Here is a 27,225-nt window from a genome sequence, read left to right as displayed (position 1 = left end):
ATTAACACTGAGAAACATTACAAACTTTAGTAAATTTGTATCATTTTAATGGATCTATGTTCATTATGGGTGACAGAAAACTTGCTCTTATCACACACCTCAAAGTTCTTTAACCTTTCAACGTCTGAAACTTTGCGAAGTACTCAGAAACCAACAGAGATAAACCAAAAATTATCATAAATACACATCAAATTATCGCTAGCAGTGACGTCACGGCACTCCACATCCCCATAGCTGAATCTCGAGGGTATCTATTCTTAATCTATGGTTCTTCAAGACCGCCCATGTTGATGAGATTACATTATAATCGATATTTCCCGGTGAACTGATTATGAGGGGTTAAAGGACCATTTTTTCTTACGTAAACTGACAAAAGTTCATTTCTGTTTCCCTGGATTAAAGACCAATGTGTGAATAACTTTCGGTCTGGATACTAAGACTGTGAAAAGGTCTCACTAGACTTAGCAAGCCTTGCAGAAAGGTTCTCAAACCAGTAAGACCATGAACAACATCTAATTCATTTGTTGATTGGACGCTAAGACTACAGACAGGTTTTCTGTGACCTCAGTAGTAAGACTATGGCAAAAAGTTTCTCAAGCCAATAAAACTATAAACAACATCTAGTCTTTTGTTGATGGGAATGGGAATCTTAGGTCTACAGACAGTCTTGCCAGAATGACGCTAGACACATGAGTCTTCTGTGAAAGACCGTCTTTCTTTCTGAATAAGGAGACTTAAGGCTCATACGCTGGCTCCAGATATCAGTGGCTAGCGACAGGAAAGACCCTGTACTGAGATTAAAAGCCTAAAAGTAAAATAATCTTGGTAATAAGGCTTTATAGAGAGAAATATAGAGTCTTTCTAGATTGGGAAGAACTCTACAGGCGTGATTTGTACTTGAATTTAACAAATATGGCTCCTTAAGTCAACCCCAGACTAAAAAATTACTGGGAAAAATAACTAAATAATCATTGAACATGTCCAATTTGTTTTTCTATACGGCGAAGAACAGACAAGATTTATAGAGGAATTTTTGATGGCGTGAACAAGTATAGGCCTAGGCTTTAAAACCGTCTCAGATTAGAGAATACTTGGAAAAATAATAAGGCAAAATTTAAACATGTTTAATTTACTTATCTGTAGAACTTAGACATCAAAACGACTCAGAACAGACAAGATTTAGAGGAATATTGGATGGCGTGAACAAGTATAGACCTAACAAGCCTTCTTCTTCTCCCCCACCAAGTGAACGTGACAAGATAAGGATGACCAAGGTCAAGGAGAGAGAGAGAGAGAGAGAGAGAGAGAGAGAGAGAGAGGGTCGACGACTGTGCTCTTGGATCGTTACGTGTCAGTCGTTCCCTCAGTCTGATTCGGCGCCGAGCGTCAGAAGTCGTCCAAGAGTCGTCTGGGAGCGGGACGAGTTGACTTCTTCTTCACGCTAAAGTCTGTGGGGGGAAAATAGAAGGTAAATTGATGGGAACTTTCGACTGGGGGGATAGAAAGCTGTGGGTGCATTGATGGAGAGAGGACTTGAATTGATGGGAAATGAAAGTGGATCAATGAAAGTTTAGTGTGAATTGATGAAAATGATCAGCTTTCGTCAGTCTAAAAAGGCTATTAGTCTATTGAAGTGTGATTTTAAATAGTCTTTTTACAATTACAGTCGACTTGTAAAATTCAAACGTCTATTATTATTATTATTATTATTATTATTATTATTATTATTATTATTATTATTATTAAATAGCCTAGAACCAGTGGCACGCCAGAGAGAGAGAGAGAGAGAGAGAGAGAGAGAGAGAGAGAGAGAGAGAGAGAGAGAGAGAGAGAGAGTAAATGAAATTCGATTCTATTTCTGGCTAAGGTGCATTGTTTGTAATTTGATTTAACTAGAAAAAAAAACATTTCAAATAACAATTAGGGAAAATTGTTTTTACTTTGTTTAATAATTGTCTAAAATAACTTTTTAAATATAAAAATATAAAAAAATATATTATATTTAGTGTATTTATACGAGGGAAAATCAATCTTGGTAAGAGCTCATTGCCCAGACATACTAGACCGAAGATTAAAGAAGAAGAAGAAGCGATTAGAAATGTGAACAAAAGGAAATAACACAAGAATGACGTAACAAGAACGATTGGATATAACAATTGTTTGTGTATAATAACTAACAAATTAACTATGATGTTGATAAATTGATAAATAACAAAACGATAGTTAGACGCAAGTGTTGCCATCAGACGAGGATTAATAATATATTATATATAATAATAATAAAATGTACCCAAGACGCCTTTGGTACGTTTTTTTGTTTGTTTACAATTATGTCAAACTAAACAAACAAATCAGCGTTGCAGTGGGCAGGGTACTCTCTCTCTCTCTCTCTCTCTCTCTCTCTCTCTCTCTCTCTCTCTCTCTCTTTACTTCACCATATAGTTGTGGATATGTGTATGAATGATCTACTATACAGAATGAAGAGAGAGAGAGAGAGAGAGAGAGAGAGAGAGAGAGAGAGAGAGAGAGAGAGAGAGTCTCCGGTTGTCATGTAGTTGTGGATAAACGTATAAATGATCTACTACAGAGAGAGAGAGAGAGAGAGAGAGAGAGAGAGAGAGAGAGAGAGCCAATAAGCTTCTCCACTCATATGACATCACATTAGACCTATACACTCTCACTATTTCCTCAAACACAGAGGAAGGAAATGCGTTCCCTCTCTCTCTCTCTCTCCCCCCCCGTCTCTCTCTCTCTCTCTCTCTCTCTCTCTCTCTCTCTCTCTCTCTCTCTCTCTCTCTCTCTCTCAGCAACAACAAAAGGGCACTGAGGTCTCAGCGAGGTCATCCTTCACTTTTGGGGTACAAGTTCCACCTCCCACGGGGCCAGATTGGGTTGCATTCGTCCCCTGGGTATTTCCTTTGCGTCATAGGTACGCCTGGGTTCGAAATGACGCGACGACGCGAAATATTCCGCTAGAACTATGTGGCGTCTTTTGTTTAGGGTACTCTGCGTCTTAAGCTATTCCTTTGATTGGCGCAAATCTTATATAAAATAGGTTTAGGTCTAACATTTTTTTTTTTTATTAATTCTACCTGTTTCGTCCTTCCAATCAAAGATGGCGTCTTGTGTATTGAAGGCTCTTAAACTTCAGACAAATAAGCATAGATTTTAATCAGATTTAATTGTTTGTTTGTTCATTGATCAACAGAAACAAACAATAAATTAGGGCCATATTTGTTATCTATTCTTTGGAGAGACAATCTGCTGTTTTTGGGGTCAGAACCCCCCCCTTTTTTCAGGAACTAAGGGGTCCATAATTTTTGTGTCAGGTAGCTAGGCTGATTACTGCTGAAGATACTGAGAGTGCATGCAAGCACAAGTTGCTGGGACTGGTGAAAGACTTTGAGAAAGAATGTCAGATAGATTAAATAAGTACCAGTGGCTGGTGTACTCTCTTGTTTTCTGAAGCCAGCCTCGATCTAGAAAGGACTGACGGTGCTACCTACTCCGAGGTGCTAGTACTAAACATGGCGGAAGCTCCTTGGGATGGCGCGTTTAGTACTAGCCCCTTGGGGATCAAAGTATTGTATACACCTATTTCTATACTGTTTGATCGATAAATTATATTAATAAATGATCTCTTCGTGCAGCCGTTTACTTTACATTTACCATACGGTGTTTAGTACTAGTAGCACCTTGGAGATAATGGGCCAAAGTAGCACCGAACTGACTTATTACAAGAAAATTATATGATTTTTATGCATTTATTATAAGAATAATCTTCTTATTAACTACATTTTAGCTTCCAGGTAACACCAAGAAGCACAACCTTGAGAATCTAAACCCCATAGGCCTACATTCCTCTTCCTCGCAAATCATGAACTGGACTCTGGAACAGACTAGGCCTACGACAGACGCCTTGATCTACTTCTTCTTCACTCTCCTGCTGGGACTTCTGTCCCACTGGTTCATTAAAAGACAGAAGAGGGTAATGGCCTTTATTTCTGTCTAAAAGATAGGCCTAGAGAGAAGAGGGTTTTTGATGGAAGATTGAAAAGCCTGTTTATGAGAGTGAATATTTAGTTTGTTTCTGTAACTATATGTATACTACTTGATCTCAGCCTGTTTATGCGTGTGAATATTTACTACTGGATCTCAGGAAAGGTTTATGAATGAATTGAATATATAAAATATATATAAAATATGCAAAATGAGTAAAACAACTCTTCTATGTACTTCCTAATCACAGATATGGGCTATCAACAAGCTACCGGGCCCCCGGGGTTTGCCGATAATAGGGAACGCTCTTGAGATGGCTCTAGAATCTAAAGGTAATGTTTCTTCTTTTTCTGGCTGTTTACTTATCTCTCTTTCCCTTTCTCTCTCTCTCTCTCTCTCTCTCTCTCTCTCTCTCTCTCTCTCACACACACACACACACACATACACACATGATGATAGGGAATGCTCTTGAGATGGCTCTAGAATCTAGAGGTAATGTTTCTTCTTTGTCTGGCTGTAAACTTACCCTCTCTGTCTCTCTCTCCCTCTCTCTCTCTCTCTCTCTCTCTCTGTTTGTCTCTTTTCACTACATCTCTGGTGACAAATTTGAAGACATGAGTCCAAATCTCCTCCAGATCTCTGGGGCACGGGGTGGCTAAGCCTACCTTCCCAATCAGTAATGGCACCAAATCGCTCACAATCAATCAACCAGTCGCCCCACCCCCGGTCAGTCATGAGCCAAAAAAAATCTCAGTCTATCAGTCAGTTATGACAACAGATTATCCGTTATCAGTCGCTGTCAACCAGTTACAAGCTGTGCACTTCTTGACTACTAGAGTGAAAATAAAGTTTTTCTCTTTTTCTTGGATGGTGTCATGCCTCATTGTGAACTGGTGGTACCCACCCCCAATCCCAGAGGTGTGTTGTGAGTGTCAGTAACAATATTTTACAATTTTTAAAATTTTTTTTACAATTTCTTACAAGGTAGGGACGTTATGTAGCCTTAGACCTATGCTTGAATCTATGCTCTGAGCCATAGTAAACATACTCAGTTGTAAAACAGTCTTTTTAAGTGTCAGAATCAATATTCTTATATATTTTACAATGTTTTACAATTTTAACTTGTTTCTGGTATACCTGAATCTAGCTCTAAGCCATAGTGAATGTATACATCGATAAAATAACCTTCTCCTTCTTCAGAACTCTTCGAGAAGTTGAACAGCTTCGGAGACTACGGAGACATATCAAAGATATGGCTTGGGAATCAACCGGTCGTTTTCATTAGCGGAGCTCAAGCCACTGAGGTAGGGTTTCCTACAGAGCCTTCTTCAGGTGCTCTTCAGGTTTCTTCTTTCTGCTGTGGATCTGAAACTATCTAATCATTACCATTTCTCTACAAAATGACTGTAAAGCAAATTCATTTCATCTTCTCTTACATTTAGGTCACTCATCACAACCAACCTTTTGCTTTTAGTCTAGGCAACGGTGTTTAAAAGCTTCCAGACTACTTTCTTTTTCATTTTTATTATTTATAAATCATATTCACAGAAAACCACAACTTTTCTGTACTGGACTCAGTTTTAACAGCAGAACCCTGATATATAATTGTTAATTGTGTGTGTTTAAAGAGAATTTTTAATAGAATCAGCTGTTTAAGGATGATTTTAGGTTGAATTCTGTCCTATACATCTTTATTTATAGCATCTGATATCAGAAAAGTCAGAAAAGTGTAAAGTCTAAGTAACTCTGTACGAGAAGCATCACTCTCCAAGAGAGTATTCCTTCTCTGTGTCAAACCATTTCCATTTTCCAGGCCGTCCTCAGCAGTTCCAGGCTCCTGGAAAAGAATTTTGCGTACTACTTCCTCCACCCGTGGCTGGGAGCCGGATTGCTCACGTCGTCCGGTGAGTTCTTGGATTTAATATCTGGCGTTGGAGGGTACTTACAGAAATGACCCCGGTGGGATTTATTGATTTTCAGAATACAATACCTTTTGGAATATATATATATATATATATATATATATATATATATATATATATATATATATATATATATATATATATATATATATATATATATATATATATTTCAGAAGGTATTTTAGTCTGATGGAATAAAATAATCATGATTAAATTTGAAATTTTCATGTAAAAAATAATTTTTTATTAAAATAAATTTTTTTTTCAGTTTTCATAATGTAGGTGATTAAAAATAATTCAATTTTGCTTTTTATATTTTTCCATTTGCCTATTTATGTTTATCAAAACATTATTTTTGGTTTTCTGTACAAGAAAACTATTGTGGCGGCTTTGTCTGTCCGTCCGCACTTTTTCTGTCCGCACGTTTTCCTGTCCGCACTTTTTTCTGTCCGTACTTTTTTCTGTCCGCACTTTTTTCTGTCCACACTTTTTTCTGTCCACACTTTTTCTGATCTCACTTTTTTCTGTCCACACTTTTTCTGATCTCACTTTTTTCTGTCCACACTTTTTCTGATCTCACTTTTTTCTGTCCACACTTTTTCTGATCTCACTTTTTTCTGTCCACACTTTTTCTGATCTCACTTTTTTCTGTCCACACTTTTTCTGATCTCACTTTTTTCTGTCCACACTTTTTCTGATCTCACTTTTTTCTGTCCACACTTTTTCTGATCTCACTTTTTTCTGTCCACACTTTTTCTGATCTCACTTTTTTCTGTCCACACTTTTTCTGATCTCACTTTTTTCTGTCCACACTTTTTGTTGCACTATTTCCCTTCCACACTTTTTCTGTCCACACTGTTTTCTGTCGGCCCTCAGATCTTGAAAACTACTGAGGCAAGAGGGCTGCAAATTGGTATGTTGATCATCCACCCTCCAATTCTCAAACATATCAAATTGCAGCCCTCTAGCCTCCTCAGTAGTTTTTATTTTTTTTAAGGTTAAATTTTGCTGTAATCGTGCGTCTGGTAACCAAGTAAATGGCCCCTTCTTTTGCTCTGTATAGAGCATATAATGTACATAGATAGCACTTTGACTTTCTCCGGCAGAAAGAGCATCTAATAATAATAATAATAATAATAATAATAATAATAATAATAATAATAATAGCCAGCCAGATTTTGTACAGATTTTAACCAACTAAATGGCCCCTTATCTTGCTCTATAAGAGCTTATACTGTAGTTTAGATAGCACTTTGGTTTGCTCTGGGAGAGCAATAATAATAATAATAATAATAATAATAATAATAATAATAATAATAATAATAATAATAATAATAATAATAATAATAATAATAATGGCGACACATAAAGAAGCGACCACAATAAGGAACCTCTTCCTTCTTCAGGGCAGAAGTGGCACTCCAGAAGGAAGCTCCTGACTCCAGCTTTCCACTTCAAGATTCTGGAGGACTTCGTCGAGGTCTTCAACGCAGAGAGCCTGAAGATGGTCGCTAAACTGCGCGCGAGAGCGGACGGGGAGCCCTTCAACGCTTTCCCTTACGTGACGAGATGCACGCTCGATATCATCTGCGGTGAGTTGGAGTCAGAAAAGAAAGTTCTTGTGGACACCGTCAGCATAGGTCTATCCCTTACTCTGTGGGCATTGCTGAAGGGATTTTGCGGCGTCCCTAAGGCCTCTAGCTGCACCCTCTGCTATTTTAAGCCTTTTAATCTAACTAATATTCCTTTTCCTATCATCAGTCTTGCTGTCCAGCCTCTCAAACGTCAGTGTGGGCCTACCTCACATATGGTGCACTTTAGGCATTGCTAAAGGGTTTCTGCGGAGTCCCTAAGGCCTCTAGCTGCAACCCCTACTGTTTTTAGCCTTTTAATCTACCTCCATTCCCTTTTTCTTTCTTCAGTCTTGCTGTCCAGCCTCTCAAACTTCAGTGTAGGCCTACATCATATGGTATTCTGTGGGCATTGCTAAAGGGTTTCTGCGGCGTTCCTAAGGCCTCTAGCTGCAAACCCTACTATTTCTAATCTTTTAATCTACCCGATATTCCTTTTCCTATCTACAGTCTTGCTGTCCACCCTCTCAAACGCCAATGTAGGCCTACCTAAGGCTCCTAGCTACAACCCCTGCTATTTCTAACCTTTTAATCTACCTGATATTCCTTTTCCTATCTTCAGTCTCGCTGTCCATCTTCTCAAACGTCAGCGTAGGCCTACCTAAGGGCTCTAGCTGCAACCCATACTATTTCTAACCTTTTAATCTACCTGATATTCCCTTTCCTCTCTCCAATCTCGCTGTCCAGCCTCTCAAACTGTCACTTATTAGCGCGACTGTGGAGGTTTCTTCCATAGTACTTCATCTCCTTTATAATCCGGATCTTTCTCTCGCTATCCAACCACACTCGTAGGCCTACAGGCCTATTGCATGAAGCATTTTGCATTTTATTGTTACAAGCATATAAAAAATATATAAACTTATGTCATATGTGACAAAAGGTTCCAAATTGTGTCTGATTCTGGGTTGCTACGATATCATATTGAAAAACTGTAGGCCTATAGGCCTACGTTTGTTCCTTGCTATTTCTGAGGCATTAATAGACTGCATAACCATCGCGTGTTTTCATTTTCTCCTTGGACAGAAACAGCGATGGGGACTTCAATCAACGCCCAAGACGACGAAGGTGATAACACTTACGTCAACGCCATTTATAAGTAAGATCTCACTCGCTACTTTTCTCACTTGCATTTAAATTAGAGGAAAAACCTTCTATAAGCAAGCTGGGATATTATTCGCGTTCCTGAAATGACAGATTCTTTGTTCATTTCTCAACAAACGAAGCGAACGATTTGCTGTTTGCTGGCTAATAATTCGCTTTTGTTTATGCTTCATCATATTCTTCTTCCTCGTCCTCTGAAAGTTACAGAATGGTATTTTGAACTACAAATAAATCAAGAGATTTTAAACGTTCATATAATGGAAGATTCTTTGTTCATTTCTTAACAAATAAGGCATAATATTTTCTGTTTGCTGGCTAAAAGTCCGCTGTGGTCAATCACCTTTTGTTTACTTTCCTCCATCTTCTTCTTAAAGTTACAGAAAATTAGTCTAAGCTATAAATAAGCTAAGATATTCTAAACGTTCATATAATGAAGGATTCTTTGTTTATTTCTCTGCAAGCGAAAATAATTATTTGCTGTTTGCTGGCTAAAAGTCCGCTGTGTTCAATCACCTTTTGTTTACTTTCCTTCATATTCTTCTTCTTCTTCTTAAAGTTACAGCAAATTAATCTAAGCTATAGATAAGCTAAGATATTCTAAACGTTCATGAAATGATAAATTCTTTGTTCATTTCTCAGCAAACAAGGCATAAGATTTGATGTTTGCTGGCTAAAAATCCGCTGTGTTCAACACCTAATGTTTACTTTTCATCATCATCTTCTTCTTCTTCCTCTTCAGGATAGGATACATGACCCAGCAACGCGTCGCCAACGCCTGGCAACACTCGGACCTTCTCTACTGGTTATCAGGCTACGCCAAGGAGCGCGATTCTGTCATTAAAATCACCCACGACTTTTCTCTGAAGACTATAAGGGAAAGAAGGAAGCTTTTCCAAGAAAGGACCGAAAAATCAGGACAAGAGAAAGAAGAAGAATCTAACGGTATTCAAGTTGATGTTTATGTAATGTTTACGGTTGGGGAAGCTTAGGCGCTTTTGTTGTTCGTATTTGGGTGGGTCAAAGTACAGTGTATAGACCTACAAATCTTATTTGAGCGTGTAGGCCTACGGCCTATGATCCTTGCTCGGTTAGGATGAGAAGTTCGTACTGAAATCAGTAAAAAAAAAAAAAATTCTAGAAATGCAGATTTGGGTAAGGCATTCTCACAGCTATGGCCAGATTTAGAACATACTGAACTCAAAGCTAGTGGGAGATCTAATATTCCTAGTATAAGATCTAAAAAAACCCCCCCTTTTATATTATCAAAACAAACTCAACAGGAGGCTTTACTGTAATTTTGTAGGAAAGTATAGATTTTAAACCATGACCCTACAAAGAGACTGAAGAAGTACAGCAGGGCAAGTTAGACCTATTGGTAGCCACTGGGATTACTCTTACGGTGTTTTGAGGAGAGCAAAAGAGAGGTGTAAGGCTTGCAGCTTCATTATTAACATAAATGTAACGAAATATCTTCTGGGGCCATCTCCCCCCAGTGGGGAACCAGAATAACTATAAATATGATAGATACAAACAAATGGTTTACTCCAAGAAGACACTACATTATCAAAAGTATTAGACCTATACTAAACCACCTTGACTTTGTCTCTCCCTCCCCAGGACCCAAGAAGCGTTTAGCATTCCTTGACCTCCTGCTGGAGTACTCCAAAAAGGGCGAGGCTAATCTGTCTGACGAGGACATCAGGGAGGAAGTGGACACCTTCATGTTTGAAGGGCATGACACTACGACGGCAGCCATCAACTGGTCCCTGTTCCTCTTAGGTTTGCATCCGGAGGTCCAGGTAAGTGAGTGAGCGAAGCTTCAGATCCACAAATTGAGGAATCTGAGACACCTTTAGTACTATAAATGTTCGTGACTGGGGGAAAAGAACTTCTGTAAGACTTATAAGAAATAGGTTGACTTATACCAAGAAGAAGACAGAGAAACGCACCAGACCTTAAACCAAGATAAACAGCTGTAAAGAAAACGGGAATTTACTGTAGGCTAGAGCTGCCATCAACAAGATAATCTGTCAGAATATGCTACTTTAGAGTCACTGTTTTGAGATCACAGCTTCCTATAACCTAAATCATCTATTTCTGAGGTATTTTACAGGCAAAAACTCTAAGAAAATATTGTCCTTCGCTTGTTTATTAACATAATACCTCTTCATCCCACAGAGCAAAGTTCACGAGGAACTAGACAGCGTTTTCGGTGACTCTGACAGGCCAGTGACTACAGAGGACCTGCGGAATTTGAAATATCTCGAAAATTGCATAAAAGAGGCTCTGAGGATATTTCCATCTGTGCCTTTCTTCGGCAGAGAAGTCAGGGAAGACATAGTTATAGGTAACAGCCTCATTTATTGATTGCTGTTTGAGTTTCAGATGTAAACATCAGCTGCATTCTAGGCCTACCTAGCGGTTACTCAGAGGACAGTAGGCTGATAAGACACAACAGCTGTTTTGAAAAACATATCTTTCCAGATCAAATTTAAAACTGGACTGGAATTATCAAGACTCCTTCTTCTTCTTGACTCATATTCTAGGCCTACCTCAGAGAAAGTACTTTGATAAGACACAATGGCTTTTTTCAAAGACAATTCTTTCCAGATCAGATTTAAAACTGGACTGGAATCACCATGCGAAGCCTTTCTTATTCTTCTTCGTCTTTTCAGGCGATTTCCATATTCCAGCAGACACTTCAGTGACGATCCTGACGTACCGTCTGCACCGCGACCCAAAGTACTTCCAGAATCCAGAGGTTTTTGATCCAGACCGATTCCTGCCTGAGAATAGCAGGGACAGGCATCCGTTTGCATATGTGCCCTTCAGTGCTGGGCCTAGGAATTGCATAGGTAAGCTTCAAAGTATGTTTTCCTCAGAACTGGACAAAGGAACTGAATAGGTAAACTTCATAGTATGTGGTCTATAGTTCCATTCAGAGCTGGACAAAGGAACTGCATAGGTAAATTTCATAGTATGTGGTCTATAGTTCCATTCAGAGCTGGACAAAGGAACTGCATAGGCAAACTTCATAGTATGTGATCTATAGTTCCATTCAGAGCTGGACAAAGGAACTGCATAGGTAGGCTTCATAATATGTGGTCTTTAATTTGTTCCATTCAGAGTTGGACAAAGGAACTGCATAGGTGAACTTCATAGTATGTGATCTATAGTTCCATCCAGAGCTGGACAAAGGAACTGCATAGCTAATCTTCATAGTACAATTAAGGAAAATACTTAACAGCTAATTCTCTCGTTCTCCCCAAAGGCCAAAAGTTCGCCATGATGGAAGAGAAGGTTATCCTCAGTCACGTCCTGAGGAATTTCCGCGTCGAGAGCCAGGAAACCAGAGGTCAGGTCGAGGTCCTTGGGGAACTGATCCTGCGCCCCGCGAAGGGGAACCACCTGAAACTTTATCCTAGAAGTAAAAGACCCTCTGAAACTTTGTCCTAGGAATGAATGACTCTCTCACTTAAGCTTTATCTTAAGAACAAAAGACTCTGAAACTTTATGCTAAGAAAAAAATATTCTGAAATTTTATCCTAGGAACAAAAGACTCTGAAACTTTATCTTAAGAACAAAAGACTCTCTGAAACTTTATCCTAGGAACAAAAGACTCTCTGAAACTTTATCTTAAGAACAAAAGACTCTCTGAAACTTTATCCTAGGAACAAAAGACCCTGAAACTTTATTCTAGGACTAAAATATTCTGAAACTTTATCCTAGGAACAAAAGACTCTCTGAAAGTTTATCTTAAGAACAAAAGACGCTGAAACTTTATGTTAAGAATAAAATACTCTAAAACTTTATCCTAGGAACGAAAGACTCTCTGAAACTTTATCCTAGGAAAAAAAGACTCTGAAACTTTATCCTAGGAACAAAAGACTCTCTGAAACTTTATCCTAGGAAAAAAAGACTCTGAAACTTTATCCTAGGAACAAAAGACTCTCTGAAACTTTATTCTAGGACTAAAATATTCTGAAACTTTATTCTAGGAACAAAAGACTCTCTGAAACTTTATCCTAGGAACAAAAGACTCTCTGAAACTTCATCCTAGGAACAATAGACTCTCTGAAACTTTATCTGAGGAACAAAAGACTTTCTGAAACTTTATCCTAGGAACAATAGACTCTGAAACTTTATCCAAGGAACAATAGACTCTCTGAAACTTTATCTGAGGACCAAAAGACTCTCTGAAACTTTATCCTAGGAACAAAAGACTCTCTGAAACTTTATCCTAGGAATAAAAGACTCTCTGAAACTTTATCCTAGGAACAAAAGACTCTCTGAAACTTTATCCTAGGAATAAAAGGCTTTAAAACTTTATCATAGAAACAAAAGGCCCTCTAAAAAACTTTATCCTAGGAACAAAAGACTTTCTGAAACTTTATCCTAGGAACAAAAGACTCTCTGAAACTTTATCCTAGGAACAATAGACTCTCTGAAACTTTATCTGAGGAACAAAAGACTCTCTGAACCTTTATCTGAGGAACAAAAGACTCTCTGAAACTTTATCCTAGGAACAAAAGACTCTCAGAAACTTTATTTTAGGAACAAAAGACTCTCAGAAACTTTATTTTAGGACTAAAATATTCTGAAACTTTATCCTAGGAACAAAAGACTCTCTGCAACTTTATCCTAGGAACAAAAGACTCTCTGAAACTTTATCCTAGGACTAAAATATTCTGAAACTTCATCCTAAGAACAAAAGACTCTCTGAAACTTCATCCTAGGTACAAAAACCCAATTGAAACAGGATTAAAAACAAATGAACAAAACACGAATAAACATTAGCCAGCCATGTTGACCAACCCAAAATATGCTTATTAACATTCAGTAGCAGTTTCATGGTAGTACCCGGAATAATTATTACCACCTGATAATTTCTCGTGTCCTGATTACTAATGGTAATTGGATGTCAGTCACCGGATTCGTTGTGCTGTGTCATTGCTCTGAATAATAATTACATGATTACGTCATTGCTTTCCTATTTTTGTGTGTGATTGTATATGTCTGGGAATTCCTCTTCATGCTAATTTGGTAATAATGATTTATTGGAATATAGCGTTTCGTGCCAAAGGCTAAGTGCTTGTACCTGTGAGGTCATTCAGCGATGAAACGGAAATTGACAGTAAAAGGTTTGAAAGGTGTAACAGGAGGAAAACCTCAAAGCAGTTTGCACTACGGAATAATTGTCAGGAGAGGTGGATAGCAACGTGGAAGAAAGAGAATATGAATGGAGGTACAGTAAAAGGGGTTGCAGTACACCTTGTGAGGTGCATAACGATTTATTTATTTGTCTTAAATACGTTTACCCCGGCTGCGTTGCTTACTGTCATTTGTTTATCTATAAACTTCGTATGTGCAACCACAATTATCTATGAACACCTATACTTCTGTGGCTTTTATAGGCCTATTTATGCTTTTTATTTCCATGTCGCCTTGTGTCTGTCAAGAGGGACATTTGCAAACGTGTAAGCCTAAATAATTATGCATATAGGAGCATTTGTAAACGTATAGGCTTAAAAATGATGCATATAAAAACATTTGTAAATGTATAGGCCTAAAAATGATGCAAATAGAAACATTTGTAAATGTATAGGCCAAAAAATGATGCATATAGGGAAATTTGTAAACGTATAGGCCTAAAAAATGGTGGTCTAAGTTACATGACACCTTTCAGAAAGGTAATTCACTAATGACTATATATATATGTATATAATCCATAATAAAAGGCTATATATTACCTTTCGTAATAAACAAAATACGTTAACATCAAGCCAGGTTTATAAACTTCCTGATTGAAGGTCAAATTTAATTTGACCTCATTTCACTAACAAAATAGGTCACAAAACACAATAAAACAAAGATGAATTTAGATTTTATGTTATATTATTATCATCAACAATAATATTATTGTCACAAAAGCAAAATGGAAGCAAGTTCTTCGAAGCACACAGCTGTGTCACCCTTTTGTTTATTTATGCCGTAATAAAACGAAGGGTGATCTAAGGTCTCGCCTTAAGAACGCCTGCGCAGACGGACACATTTCCCGACCCTCACCGCGCAGGGCAAAGCCCTCGGTCGTAGGTGCAGTAAGGGCCGGAATAACACGGCAGGCAAGGGCTTCCCGCTGCTGTAGGGGCAGGAAGCGGCGGGGCCTCCGTCGTCGGAGCCTTTGGATCCCAGGGAGGGATTCGGATCGGGTTCGGTGCCCCTGAGGCGACGAGGGCGAGTATCAGGAGGAGGCGAAACATCGCGTTAAAAGGTCGTCTCGTAAGGAGTGCAAGCTGCTCACTGAGCTGGCGTCCCGGAGGTGGGAGATTATATATAGGCGGCCCTCTGCCCCCGCCCCCAACACCTCCTGTACGTTGACCTTGGGGGGACAAACGAACTAACGTAGGAATTCTTCTTATGATATAGTTTATAATGGCTGTTACGTAGTGCAAAGGTTTGGGCGGTAGTGGGATCTCTCTCTCTCTCTCTCATTGTCTATTCTCTCTCTCTCTCTCTCTGTGATGTGACATTCTCTCGGTGAGACGTAATCATTCATGGTCTGGATAATCTACCCGATAATACGCGTCTTACATACAATTAGCGAATGAAATATAGCTAAAAGTGTTCGTGAACTATCGGTGATTAGCTTAATATCAGATTAGAGTGATAAACCGTCTAATAAGTTGTTTACTGAGTGAATTAATAAATTCTGAAAATCATGGAGGAGTCAACCAATAGTGGCAAAAGGTGGAGAAATCTTGCATGCATAGGAGATATTCAATATGATGAATTGGCAGGAAGGGAACTTGGTTTGCTGATCGTGGAGATAAATTGCAACATCGACCAAAAGATGTGAAATCATTCACAGACATATTGAAAGGATACGATCCTTCAAACTGGAGCAAATCTGTAGAAAATATAATGAAAATAATAGAAGGGATACCAATGAAAGTTCAAGTTATCAAAAGACTTATAAAGAAAATCTACAAAAATCAACACATTCCATCAAAGAAAATAAATGCAGTGGAATTAGTGAATATATTGATTGATGCAATAGGCAAACGGATGCCTAAAGCATGTAAACTATGTAGAGTGTGGTATAGAATTGTAAATCCACAAAACCTGATTAGGAAATGCTATGCTTGCCACGTACCGACACACCCTTCATGTGCTGAAGTTGAGCAAAATAGAAATAAGGACACAAAAATATTTTGCTCAACATGTCTAGTATGGATAGACAAGGTCATTAAATCAAGACTTAATGTACAGATTGTGGAGGATGAAGAAGATGAAGAGGATGAAGAAGAGGAGGAAGAGGAAAATAGAAAAGAAGAAAATAAGACTGAAGAGAGGGAAAAGATTAATGAAAACAAAGAACAGGATAATAGTATGGATGCAGAGAAACTCATAGATTCTACATATGAGGCAATACAGCAACATACTTATGAAGAAATAAATTATGACATGATAAATCAAAATAAAATCCCAAAGAGGTTGTACCGGATCTCCATACTGATGGGAAAGAACAAGAAAAAAAAAAAAGAAAAGAAAGACACAGTATGCAACCTTTTGAAAAGAGGGAATTGCAGGTTTGGTGAAAGATGTTATTACAAACATCCCAAGATATGTCACAATTATGAGATATATGGCAAATGTGCATATCTAGATGGCTATGAAGAGGAATGCAGCGATCTACATCCAAAAATATGTAGAAAATGGAAAGAAGGAAATGGATGTAGGTTTAATAAGAAATGTAGGTACATGCATCCTGTAGCCATGAGAAACCAAAATCAAAATCAAATACATATAAAAATCAAGGTAAAAATGAAACAAATAAAGAAAAGAACAAAGATCAAGTGATGAAGGCAAAAAACAAGCCAACAACACATTATGAAATGTCAGCACCACGATATGAGCCATCAGCACCTAGATATAGCACAAGGAACAAGCAATGTATCTATGATGCTAAGGGATGGTGCAGATATGGAGATAAGTGCAGGTTTATGCACAAAGTGAATAAATATGAAGCTGGAAGAACAAGTATAATGGAAAAGTTGGATTTTTAATGTACGAATTTCTGGAAATGAAAAAAGATCAACATATCAGAACAGGAAAGAGACATGGGAAAATCCTTATTATTACCCATATTAGATAATGGAGATAATCGCAAACCATCATAGTGATGAACGCGCATGAGGGTTTAGTTTTGAGTAACTCAAAAGAAAGATAGAGTTCTTAGAAGAACTAACCCAAAATGAAAAAATAGAAATATTGAATATAAGTGAAACCTGGTATTCCCAAGAGACTGGTAATGATGACCAGATAAAGGGTTTCCAAACTTATAGATCAGATAGAAAAATAGAAATCAAGGGGAACCATAATATATGGGAGAGATGCCAATCAAAGGAAAAATCTGTGAGAAATATAGTAACACAGAATGTGAATTAATAGCGGTAGAATTTGAATCTGAAAAATTAGTGAACATTGTAATATATAGACCCCTAATACTAAAGAGTTTGACATAATAATTGAAAAATTGGATGAAATATGTAGAAATCACAAGGACTGGACTATACTCTAACCGGAGACTTTAACTTTCCTTTTGTAGAATGGAAAGAACGAATAGAGACTGTGGTTGTATTTATGCATATAAAAAGAGAGCAATAGTAGTGCAGAAGATAAGAGGCAATTTGAAAAGCTATTAGATATGCTACTAGAACATAACATTCAGCAAATAAATCACCTACCAACAAGAAAGGATAATATTTTAGATCTAGTATTTGTGAATGAGGTGAACTATGTTAAAGAAATAATAGTATATAACACGAGTATTTCGGACCATAATGTCATAGAACTAACAGTCCGTTCCAGAACATATGAAAACAGAGAAAAGCAAGAAACGAAAAATGGGAAGGATATGGAAAATACAATTTCTATAGTAAGAATATAAATTGGTCAAAAATAAATGAAGAATTAAACAAAGAATGGGAAAATATATTGTAAGTGATGATATACAGGTAAATACCGATATATTATATAAAATATTAGAGGAAATAGTGGAAAAATATATACCGAAGAAAAAAGTAATCATCAGTCACGAATTCCAAGAGACAGAAGGATCTTGTTCCAGAAAATTAGAAAGTGGAAAAAGCTCTTGCAAAAGAAAAGAATGCATGGAAAGTGATGGAACTAAAAAGTAAGATAGAAAATGCAGAACAAAAGATTATACAATCAAAGAAAATGAAAAAGGGAACCTAGAAGAAATGACACTACAAAATATCAAGCAAAACCCTAAATTTTTTTATTCATATGCAAAAAAGATGAATAAAATAAGAGTAGAAATAGGCCCTCTAAGAATTGAAGGGCGATTAACGAATGAAAAAAGGAAATATGTAACATATTAGCAGAAAGATATAAGAATGAATTTACACCTAGAATTGAAAATGAAGATAATGATACAGAAATAAGAGATGAAAATACTGAATACTTATCAGATATAGATATTACAGAAGCCGATATTGTGCAGGCTATTAATGAAATTAAAAATGGATCAGCAGCAGGACCAGATGGAGTACCTGTCATATTGTTAAAGAAAGTGGTTCATTCAATCATAAAGCCGCTAGCAATATTATTAAGACAAAGTATAGATGCAGGCAAGATTTATGATGAGCATAAATTAGCATATATTACTCCTACTTTCAAAAGTGGTTCAAGACTAGAGGCAAGTAATTATAGGCCTGTAAGTCTGACATCTCATATTATGAAAGTATATGAAAGGGTAATAAAAAAAATATAATGAAACATTTAATGAAAAATAGATTGTTCAATATAGGACAACGTGGTTTTGTACCGGAAAAAGTACACAAACCCAACTGTTAGTCCACCATGAAAACATATATAAAAATATGATAAATGAAAAAGATACAGATGTGGTTTACCTAGACTTTGCAAAAGCTTTTGACAAGGTAGATCATAATATATTAGCGAAAAAAATTAGAAAACATAACATTGTTGACAAAGTAGGAAGATGGATAAAAGAATTTTTGCAAAACAGAAAACAGATAGTGATTGCAAACGATGAGAAATCGGATGAAGCTACGGTAATATCCGGTGTACCACAGGGTACAGTGTTAGCTGCATTGCTGTTTGTGATTATGATTGCAGACATAGACAGTAATGTTAAGGACTCTGTAGTAAGAAGTTTCGCAGATGACACAAGAATAAGTAGAGAAATTGCTTGTGATGAAGATAGGAACTCGCTACAAAGAGACCTAAATAAAATATATAAATGGGCAGAGATAAATAGGATGGTATTTAACTCTGATAAATTTGAATCAATGAACTATGGTGATAAAGTAGGAATGCTATATGCATATAAAGGACCTAATAATGAGACAATCACAAACAAGGAAGCAGTTAAAGACCTTGGTGTGATGTTGAATAGGAATATGTTATGCAATGATCAAATAGCAATTCTATTGGCAAAATGCAAAGCAAAAATGGGAATGTTGTTCGGCACTTCAAAACAAGAAAAGCTGAACACATGATTATGCTTTATAAAACGTACGTACGTAGTCCACTTGAATATTGCAATATAATATGGTACCCACACTACCAAAGGATATTGCACAAATAGAAGAAGTGTACAAAGGTCATTTACAGCTAGAATAGAAGAAGTTAAGGACCTTGACTACTGGGAAAGACTACAATTCTTAAATTTATATAGTCTTGAAAGGAGAAGAGAAACGCTACATGGTAATTCAAGCATGGAAACAGATAGAAGGAATTACCGAAAATATCATGGAACTAAAATTATCAAAAAGAGCAAGCAGAGGTAGATTATTAGTGCCAAAAACTATACCAGGAAAATTAAGGAAAGCACACAGGACATTAATCCACCACGCACCAGCATCGATAATGCAGCGTCTATTCAATGCGCTACCAGCTCATCTGAGGAACATAACAGGAGTGAGCGTAGATGTGTTTAAGAATAAGCTCGACAAATATCTAAGATGCATCCCAGACCATCCAAGACTGGAAGATGCAAAATATACCGGAAGATGCGTCAGCAACTCTCTGGTAGACATCAAAGGCGCCTCACACTGAGGGACCTGGGGCAACCCGAACGAATTGTAAGGTCTGTAAGGTAAGGTCTCTCTCTCTCTCTCACTCTCTCTAAGTAGTAAAGGTATCTCGTTAAAAGAAAACAGGATTATTAACAGTTATAATGCTCTCTCTCTCTCTCTCTCTCTCTCTCTCTCTCTCTCTCTCTCTCTCTCTCTCTCTCTCTCTCTCTCTCTCTCTCTCTCAACGTAAACAAACTTTGGGACGATTTGTTAGGCCTATGCTGCTTCTTCTATAGGAGTTCAAGAGGATTTGGGGACTGCGTATGGTATAGGCCTATGTTCCCAATGTCACCTGGCTTTCCTAGGTGGTCACCTAGACAGTTACTGACGAAAGTAGGAGTCTTTTAACCTTTACTGACCTAAAACTAACATTATAATTCCCATTTTAACATTCGTCACTGTATAAAGAAAACGCACTCTGTACTGTATCTTGGATAATGAGGAAACAGGATAATTATCATGAATGAATATGATGAGTATGGGTAGATTGCACATTGTGAATATTGATGAGTAGGAGGGAAGATGATTATGTGATTATTTGGTATGGATAAAAAGACGGTACGTAGTGTCCTTAACGTCCCTACAAGGGTTAGTTTCTTATTATATTTACTATCAATTATATAACTGTGAGTTTTAACACCTAGGCCTACCCTTGCACCATAATATTTAGAGTCTATATTTGGACAATAAAAATGTATTTATAATCAAATATGCAAATGCAGAGGCCATTTGTTTTAGGACACGATGTTATCTGAAATCAGATTGTATATATTTTTTGCAATAAACAATAAGATAGGTAAGATAATTATCTTAATATTTACCTAAAAAGACAAAAATTAAATAAATAGACATTTAAAATAATATTGGAATTAGGCTTAAAATATCTTTCTCATTTTCTTTAATTGAGATTTTAAAGAAAACGAAGTAAGGGAAGTATATGACTTAACGTAAACCTATTTATTTAATTCCTTGCTTGAAATGAGAACTTAAAAAAGTGATTAACTATTAATAAAAAAATAAAGTAATAAGTAAATATGCTATCGTAATTATATTAATGAATAACAGATGATTAGGAGGTCAATTATATTATATATATATAATTATGAAAAGTAAGTAATTTTCATTAATTATTTATTGGTTTTTAGTCAAATGAAAACGTTCGAGTGACTAGAATTTATATTCAGTGAAGGCTTGAGTGTGGAATTTGCTAATTCTGAGCATTTTTAAAATGAAATTCTTAGTATTTTTCAGGTAAGAATTAAAGTACAATCAGAATGCTTATGCGTAGAGAAGCATTACCAAAAAATTATGGTTCCTAAACAGACTAAGCATTAGAAAATTCTCGAGTGATTAGCATTTATATTCACTGAAAGCTAGAGCATGGATTATGTCAATTCTGAGCATTTTTAAATGAAATTCTAAGCATCTGTTAGACAAGAACCAATGTATAGTATAAATGCCAATGCGTTTAGAGAATTATTACCGGAAGTTTTTGGTTCCTAAACAGACTAAAGTCTTGAAAATGCTCGAGTGATTAGCATTTATATTCACTGAAGGCCTGAGTGTGGAATTTGCTAATTCTGAGCATTTTTAAATGAAATTCTGAGTATTTTTCAGGAAAGAATTAAAGTACTGTGAAAATGCTTGTGTGTTTAGAGATGTATTGACCTAAATTTGTGGTTCCTAAACAGACTAAACACTGGAAAATGCTCTTGAGATTAGCATTTATGTTAATTGAAAGCTAGAGTGCGGAATCTGCTAATTCTGAGCATTTTTAATGAAATTCTGAGTATTTGTCTAACTTGTTACAAGGAATCCTGATTGTTTAGAGAAATATTACCTGAAATTTGTGGTTCCTGAACAGACTAAACGCTGGAAAATACTCGCCAGGTTAGTATTTATGTGTATTGAAAGATAAAATATGGACTTTACTAATTCTGAGCATTTTTCTTATGCAAAGCTGAGTATTTTTCAGGAAAGAATTAAAGTACAGTACGAATGGTGATATTTTAGAGAAGTATTACCCCGAAAGTTGTGGTTCCTAAACAGACTAAGCATTGGTAAATACTCAAAACTTAGGGGACTTTAAGCAAGGATGCTGTTTCAGACAAGAAGAAGAAGAAGAAGAAGAAGAAGAAGAAGAAGAGATCAGTGTAGTCATAATGATAGAGCTTTCTCAGTTATCAGATCAAAATGAGACAACAGAAATGGCTTCGTCATTGAGTACGTGCGTTTTCAACATTCCAATTTATTGATGAAAATTGGGTCATGTAGCCCACCACTTAGGTCACTTCCAGCCATTCAGGGGTGCAGACAGCGAAAAGAGGGAGTTGGAGAGGTTGGACAGGAAGATTTAAGAAGGGGGATAGGGAAAGGAGTCAGTTAAAAGACTAAAAACAGTAGGGGTGCAGCTATGGGCCTCAGGAACACCGCAAGCGCCCTTTAGTAATGACTACAGGTATTTGTCACTTAAGTTGTCTAGTTCACTGGTGATCAGGGCTGTACAGAGAGAGAGAGAGAGAGAGAGAGAGAGAGAGAGAGAGAGAGAGAGAGAGAGAGAGAGAGAGAGAGCTTGTATCTGTTCAGAATTACGCAGTTAAGTGAAAGGTCAAGGCCTACACCATTGCTTGCTCTCATAGCTAAACAAATTCAAGTTGCTTGGAAGTGTTTATCACAGGGAAATCAAGCCAGATTTATAAACTTCCTGATTGAAGGTCAGATATAAATTTTGACCTCATTTCAATAACAAAATAGGTCACAGAACACAATAAAACAAAGATGAATTTAGATTTTATGTTATATTATTATCATTAACAATAATATTATTGTCACTAAAGCAAAATGGAAGCAAGTTCTTCGAAGCACACAGCTGTGTCACCCATTTGTTTATTTATGCCGTAATAAAACGAAGGGTGATCTAAGGTCTCGCCTTAGGAACGCCTGCGCAGACGGACACATTTCCCGACTCTCACCGCGCAGGGCAAAGCCTTTGGTCGTAGGTGCAGTGAGGCCCGGAATGACACGGCAGGCAAGGGCTTCCCGGTATTGTAGTGGTCGAAAACGGCGTGGCCTCCGTCGCCGGTGCCTTTGGATCCCAGGGAAGGATTCGGATCGGGTTCGGTGCCGCTGAGGCGACGAGGGCGAGTATTAGGAGGAGGCGAAGCATCGCGTTTAACGGTCCTCTCGAAGGGAGTGCAAGTTGCTCACTGAGCTGGCTTCCCGGAGGTGGGAGATTATATGCAGGCGCCCCTCTGCCCCCCCTCCCCCGCCCCAACACCTCCTGTTCGGGGGGACAAACGAACTAACGTAGGAATTCTTCCTTTGATACATGTTTATAATGGCTGTTACGTAGTGCAAAGGTTTGGGCGGTAGTGGGATCTCTCTCTCTCTCTCTCTCATTGTCTATCTCTCTCTCTCTCTCTCTCTCTCTCTCTCTCTCTCTCTCTCTCTCTCTCTCTCACTCTCTCTAAGTAGTAAAGGTATCTCGCTTAAAGAAAACAGGATTATTAACCGTTATAATGCTCTCTCTCTCTCTCTCTCTCTCTCTCTCTCTCTCTCCAAAAGTGGTGAAAGTAGCCTATCTCTGTTAAAGAAAACCGTTAACCGTTACCATGCTCCCTCTCCCTCTCTCTCTCTCTCTCTCTCTCTCTCTCTCTCTCTCTCTCTCTCTCTCAACGTAAACAAACTTTGGGACGATTTGTTAGGCCTATGCTGCTTCTTCTATAAGAGTTCAAGAGCATTTTCTAATGCTCAGTCTGTTTATGAACCACAAATTTTTGGTGATACTTCTCTAAACACCTCAACCAGTCAGTTTTTTCATTTGACTAAAAACCAATAAATAATTAATGAAAAATTACTTATTTTTCATATATATATATATACATACATATATATATATATATATATATATATATATATATATATATATATATATATATATATATATATATATATATATATATATATATATATATATATTTGACTTCCTACAGCTTTAAATAATCGTATAGTTAATCATCTATTATTCATTAATATAATTACGATAGCATATTTACTTATTATTTTATCTTTTTATGAATATTTAATCACTCTTTTAAGTTCTCATTTTAAGCAAGGAATTAAATAAATAGGTTTACGTTAAGTCATATATTTGTCTTACTTCGTTTTCTTTAACATCTCAGTTAAAGAAAATGAGAAAGATATTTTAAGCATAATTCCAATATTATTTTAAATATCTATTTATTTAATTTTTGTCTTTTTAGGTAAATATTAAGATAATTATCTTACCTTTCTTATTGTTTATTGCAAAAAATATATACAATTTGATTTCAGATAACATCGTGTCCTTTAAACAAATGGCCTCTGCATTTGCACATTTGATTATAAATACATTTTTATTGTCCAAATATACACTCTAAATATTATGATGTAAGGGTAGGCCTAAGTGTTAAAACTCACAGTTATATAATTGATAATATAAATATAATAAGAAACTAACCCTTGTAGGGACGTTAAGGACACTACGTACCGTCTTTTTATCCATACTAAATAATCACATAATCATCTTCCCTTCTACTCATTAATATTCTCAATGTGTAATTTACCCATACTCATCATATTCATTCATCATAATTATCCTGTTTCCTCATTATCCAAGATACAGTACAGAGTGCGTTTTCTTTATACTGTGACGAATGTTAAAATGGGAATTATAATGTTAGTTTTAGGTCAGTAAAGGTTAAAAGACTCCTACTTTCGTCAGTAACTGTCTAGGTGACCACCTAGGAAAGCCAGGTGACATTGGGAACATAGGCCTATACCATACGCAGTCCCCAAATCCTCTTGAACTCTTATAGAAGAAGCAGCATAGGCCTAACAAATCGTCCCAAAGTTTGTTTACGTTGAGAGAGAGAGAGAGAGAGAGAGAGAGAGAGAGAGAGCATAGTAACGGTTAACGGTTTTCTTTAACAGAGATAGGCTACTTTCACCACTTTTGGAGAGAGAGAGAGAGAGAGAGAGAGCATTATAACGGTTAATAAACATGTTTTCTTTAACCGAGATACCTTTACTACTTAGAGAGAGAGAGAGAGAGAGAGAGAGAGAGAGAGAGAGAGAGATAGATCCCACTACCGCCCAAACTTTGCACTACGTAACAGCCATTATAAACATATACCAAAGGAAAAATTCCTACGTTAGTTCGTTTGTCCCCCCAAGGTCAACGTACAGGAGTTGTGGGCGGGGGGGAGGGCAGAGGGCTGCCTATATATAATCTCCCACCTCCGGGACGCCACCTGAGTGACCAGCTTGCACTCCTTACGAGACGACCTTTTAACGCGATGTTTCGCCTCCTCCTGATACTCGCCCTCGTCGCCTCAGGGGCACCGAACCCGATCCGAATCCCTCCCTGGGATCCAAAGGCTCTGACGACGGAGGCCCCGCCGCTTCCTGCCCCTACAGCAGCGGGAAGCCCTTGCCTGCCGTGTTATTCCGGGCCTCGCTGCACCTACAACCAAAGGCTTTGCCCTGCGCGGTGAGGGTCGGGAAATGTGTCCGTCTGCGCAGGCGTTCCTAAGGCGAGACCTTGGATCACCCTTCGTTTTATTACGGCATAAATAAACAAAAGGGTGACACAGCTGTGTGCTTCGAAGAACTTGCTTCCATTTTGCTTTTGTGACAATAATATTATTGTTGATGATAATAATATAACATAAAATCTAAATTCATCTTTGTTTTATTGTGTTTTGTGACCTATTTTGGTGGTGAAATGAGGTCAAAATTTATATCTGACCTTCAATCAGGAAGTTTATAAATCTGGCTTGATTTCCCTGTGATAAACACTTCCAAGCAACTTGAATTTGTTTAGCTATGAGAGCAAGCAATGGTGTAGGCCTTGACCTTTCACTTAACTGCGTAATTCTGAACAGATACAAGCTCTCTCTCTCTCTCTCTCTCTCTCTCTCTCTCTCTCTCTCTCTCTGTACAGCCCTGATCACCAGTGAACTAGACAGCTTAAGTGACAAATATCTGTAGTCATTACTAAAGGGCGCTTGCGGTGTTCCCTAGGCCCATAGCTGTACCTCTACTGTTTTTAGTCTTTTAACTGACTCCTTTCCCTATCCCCCTTCTTAAATCTTTCTGTCCAACCTCTCCAACTCCCTCTTTTCACTGTCTGCACCCCTGAATGGCTGGAAGTGACCTAAGTGGTGGGCTATATGACCCAATTTTCATCAATAAATTGGAATGTTGAAAACGCACGTACTCAATGACGAAGCCATTTTGGTTGTCTCATTTTGATCTGATAACTGAGAAAGCTCTATCACTATGACTACACTGATCTCTTCTTCTTCTCCTTCTTCTTCTTCTTCTTCTTCTTCTTCTTCTTCTTCTTCTTCTTCTTCTTCTTCTGGTCTGAAACAGCATCCTTGCTTAAAGTCCCCTAAGTTTTGAGTATTTACCAATGCTTAGTCTGTATAGGAACCACAACTTTCGGGGTAATACTTCTCTAAAATATCAGCATTCGTACTGTACTTTAATTCTTTCCTGAAAAATACTCAGCTTTGCATAAGAAAAATGCTCAGAATTAGTAAATTCCATATTTTATCTTTCAATACACATAAATACTAACCTGGCGAGTATTTTCCAGCGTTTAGTCTGTTTAGGAACCACAAATTTAGGTCAATACATCTCTAAACACACAAGCATTCTCACAATACTTTAATTCTTTCCTGAAAAATACTCAGAATTTCATTTAAAAATGCTCAGAATTAGCAAATTCCACACTCAGGCCTTCAGTGAATATAAATGCTAATCACTCGAGCATTTTCAAGAGTTTAGTCTGTTTAGGAACCAAAAACTTCCGGTAATAATTCTCTAAACGCATTGGCATTTGTACTATACATTGGTTCTTGTCTAACCGATGCTTAGAATTTCATTTAAAAAATGCTCAGAATTGACATAATCCATGCTCCACTGTTTCAGACAAGAAGAAGAAGAAGAAGAAGAAGAAGAAGAAAAAGAAGAAGAAGAAGAAGAGATCAGTGTAGTCATAATGATAGAGCTTTCTCAGTTATCAGATCAAAATGAGATAACCAAATTGGCTTCGTCATTGAGTACGTGCGTTTTCAACATTCCCATTTATTGATGAAAATTGGGCCATATAGCCCACCACTTAGGTCACTTCCAGCCATTCAAGGGTACAGACAGTGAAAAGAGGGAGTTGGAGTGGCTGGACAGCAAGATTTAAGAAGGGGGATAGGGAAAGAAGGACAATTAAAAGGTTGAAAACAGCTATGGGCCTAGGAACACCGCAAGCGCCCTTTAGTAATGACTATTGGTACTTGTCACTTAAGCTGTCTATGTTCACTGGTGATCAGGGCTGTACAGAGAGAGAGAGAGAGAGAGAGAGAGAGAGAGAGAGAGAGAGAGAGAGCTTGTATCTGTTCAGAA

At 37.4% G+C, this 27,225-nt stretch overlaps 1 protein-coding gene across 2 annotated transcripts; it reads left to right on the top strand.

Moving 5' to 3' along the window:
• The first annotated feature begins 1,361 nt into the window (after positions 1–1,361).
• Positions 1,362–14,536, top strand: LOC136830364 (cytochrome P450 4C1-like). Of its 2 annotated transcripts, XM_067089876.1 has the most exons (12): positions 1,362–1,468; positions 3,810–3,988; positions 4,250–4,331; positions 5,200–5,303; positions 5,813–5,903; positions 7,328–7,513; positions 8,576–8,648; positions 9,393–9,595; positions 10,271–10,452; positions 10,832–11,000; positions 11,329–11,508; positions 11,925–14,536. In XM_067089876.1, exons 2-12 carry the CDS (start codon positions 3,878–3,880, stop codon positions 12,107–12,109), a joined length of 1,566 nt encoding a protein of 521 aa, XP_066945977.1. In that variant the 5' UTR covers positions 1,362–1,468; positions 3,810–3,877; the 3' UTR covers positions 12,110–14,536. The 2 variants fall into 2 exon arrangements, with proteins under 2 accessions (XP_066945977.1, XP_066945976.1); XM_067089875.1 differs by lacking the exon at positions 1,362–1,468 and having other exon boundaries at positions 3,802–3,988.
• Positions 14,537–27,225: the final 12,689 nt, after the last annotated feature.

This window comes from Macrobrachium rosenbergii, chromosome 46 (genome assembly GCF_040412425.1).
Source record: "Macrobrachium rosenbergii isolate ZJJX-2024 chromosome 46, ASM4041242v1, whole genome shotgun sequence".
In the NCBI taxonomy this organism is placed as follows: Eukaryota; Metazoa; Arthropoda; class Malacostraca; order Decapoda; family Palaemonidae; genus Macrobrachium; species Macrobrachium rosenbergii.
The sequence above is the reverse complement of the archived record's forward strand: the minus strand, read 5'-3'. Positions and strand labels throughout refer to the sequence as shown.